General features: G+C 38.3%; 1 protein-coding gene across 1 annotated transcript in view; it reads left to right on the forward strand.

Annotated features, from left to right (window-relative positions):
- tbc1d2b (TBC1 domain family, member 2B) overlaps positions 1-2,065 on the forward strand; it is an 18,990-nt gene extending 16,925 nt beyond the window's left edge. The window contains exons 11-13 of the mRNA XM_015047487.1: positions 449-634; positions 920-1,041; positions 1,499-2,065. Of these exons, the coding sequence (XP_014902973.1) occupies positions 449-634; positions 920-1,041; positions 1,499-1,694 (504 nt within the window). The 3' untranslated portion in view covers positions 1,695-2,065. The remainder of the gene's footprint in view (positions 1-448; positions 635-919; positions 1,042-1,498) is intronic.
- The last annotated feature ends 272 nt before the right edge of the window (positions 2,066-2,337 follow it).

The following is a 2,337-nucleotide window of genomic DNA, read 5'->3' on the forward strand; positions in this document are numbered from 1 at the left end:
TTGTTTAACAAAATATGTGGGAAAAAAAAGGTGTTTTAAAGGAAGTTTTTTTTTTTTTTTTTTTTTTTTTTTTTTTTACGAATTGAACCTAGGTGAAGCTAAAACTGCCACTTGAGGAGTTTTGGGTGGAACATATGTACAGACAAAGTATTATTTTTTTCATCTCAAATGCAAAATATATGCTGTATATTTACAGTTCTGGGTGAATTGCTCCTCTGAGCATGCTGCTCTTTCAGCAAATGGTCTTTCTTAGAGACTGTATGCTCCTGTTAACGATTAATCTGTTACTAAGTCAGATGGCGAGCATTTCAATAATCGATTAATCTTTTGAGCCCTAATTATATTTTTAGTTTTTTAAGTGCTTTCATATTTATCTGACGGCTGATTAGTTTCCTCTCTTAGATTCGACCTCCAACTTCTGTAAAATGTGACTGTCTGCTTCCTGTAGGTCGACCAGCGTGTGTTCAAAGACCTGATGAGTGAGAAGTTGCCGCGCCTTCACGCCCACTTTGAGCAGCACAAAGTGGATTTCTCCCTCATCACCTTCAACTGGTTCCTGGTAGTGTTTGTGGACAGCGTGGTGAGCGACATCCTGTTCAAGATCTGGGATGCCTTCCTATTCGAGGGGCCAAAGGTGAGACGAGGAAAACCGTAAACTTTTTTTTAACATGGTCATAGCGCTGTAGAGCCCTGCTAAAGGAGTAAAGGAAACATCACAGTTAGACTAACACCTTTTAATTACTGAGAGTCTGTGAAGACTTTGTGTGAAACTTGTGGCATTCACCATAGAGAGAGTTTGTCGTCTTTCAGCTTTTGGACAGTTTAACAGCTTTTTTTTTTTTTTTTTAAACACAGAGAGGTGCAAACAGAAAGTCGTACGATGTTATGTTTGTTTTTATATATGTTTTTCCTTCTACAGATCATATTTCGATTTGCTCTCGCCCTCTTCAAGTACCAAGAAGAAGAGTTTTTAAAGCTGCAGGACACGACGGCCATCTTTAAATACCTTCGATACTTCACGCGCACAATCCTGGACTCAAGGTCAGGTCACTTTGATATCAGGGAGGTTTTGTGTTGTTCAGAACAATGTTTCTGCAGCAGTAAGGAAGGAAATGATAACCCAGGTCTCCTTTCTGTGCATGAACAAACAACAAAAAGAGGTATTTTTTAAGTGTGCAGCATTGATTGAAATGTTAAATAAGTATAATTTTCCACAATCTCATAAACAATTTTCCCTTCTGTCTCAAATTGCAAGAGTTCATCTTCATTCTACATGAGGGAATTAGAAAAAAATCCAGTTGCTTGTGAGATTGTTGGAAAACAGTGACGCTCACCAGCAGGGGGTGCTGTAGGCACACGATTTAAATTCATGTAGCTGAGATAAGACAGTTCACATCCAGGCTTGCAATTTAGAGAAGCACCCAAAAACTAAGAGGGTAATGTTATCTGCGGTTTAAAATACTTTAATAAGAAGTCATTTTTTTGTTTTGTTTTCCAGGAAGCTGATGAACATTGCTTTCGTGGACATGAACCCATTCCCTATGAGGCAAATCCAGAACCGCCGCTCCTTTCACCTAGAGAAGGTTCGCCTGGAGCTGACGGAGCTGGAGGCCATCAGACAGACATTCCTGAAGGAGAGGGAGACGAGTCTGGATCGACGGAGCTTCGTCAGCGACGATGAGGAGGATAACTGAGCTTTTTTATTTCCAGGCTGTGTCGCTTTAAGAATGAAGACAAAGGGAGCTTCTCCACGGAGCGGCGACGCTTTACAGCTGCTGAAGGGTTTAATTTTCCCAGTTTAGGTGTCGGAGTTGGTCTCTGCATCAAAAATGGAATAATGAACTGAAATCAAAGGATAAAACGCATTGTATCAGTATTCCTGCCATTTTTTTTCCCTGTGTAAAGTATTTTTGCTGTCTATGTTCATGTTGTTCGTTGCCAATAGTTTACTTTCCTATATTGCCAAACCATGCAGTCCGAAACAGTATTTTCAAGCATTTTTATACCTTTTTGAAGGAATTCCTTTTTTCTTTTTTTGTGCTCACATTTACACAAAAGAAATCTCTATTTTTGTTCTGTGCTTTGTTTCCTTTGTTTGTTTGATTGATAATCTTTATTTTTATTTCTTGTAAAGGATTCTTTGTCTTTTTATCGTATGATGCACTTGAATTATTCATGCTGTAACTGAGATAGTTTGCTGAAACGTTACTTAGTTTTTAAAGTCTCATTCCAGCAATTTGCTCGAATCTAAAATGACGAAATGAACGGATGAGCTGAAAACAAAATATTTTTTCTGTTTTCAGCTGCATAAATGGCAAGTAGAATTAATGTTTATGA

This window comes from Poecilia latipinna, unplaced genomic scaffold (genome assembly GCF_001443285.1).
Source record: "Poecilia latipinna isolate Pla-1442-1.1 unplaced genomic scaffold, P_latipinna-1.0 Scaffold828, whole genome shotgun sequence".
Taxonomy (NCBI): domain Eukaryota; kingdom Metazoa; phylum Chordata; class Actinopteri; order Cyprinodontiformes; family Poeciliidae; genus Poecilia; species Poecilia latipinna.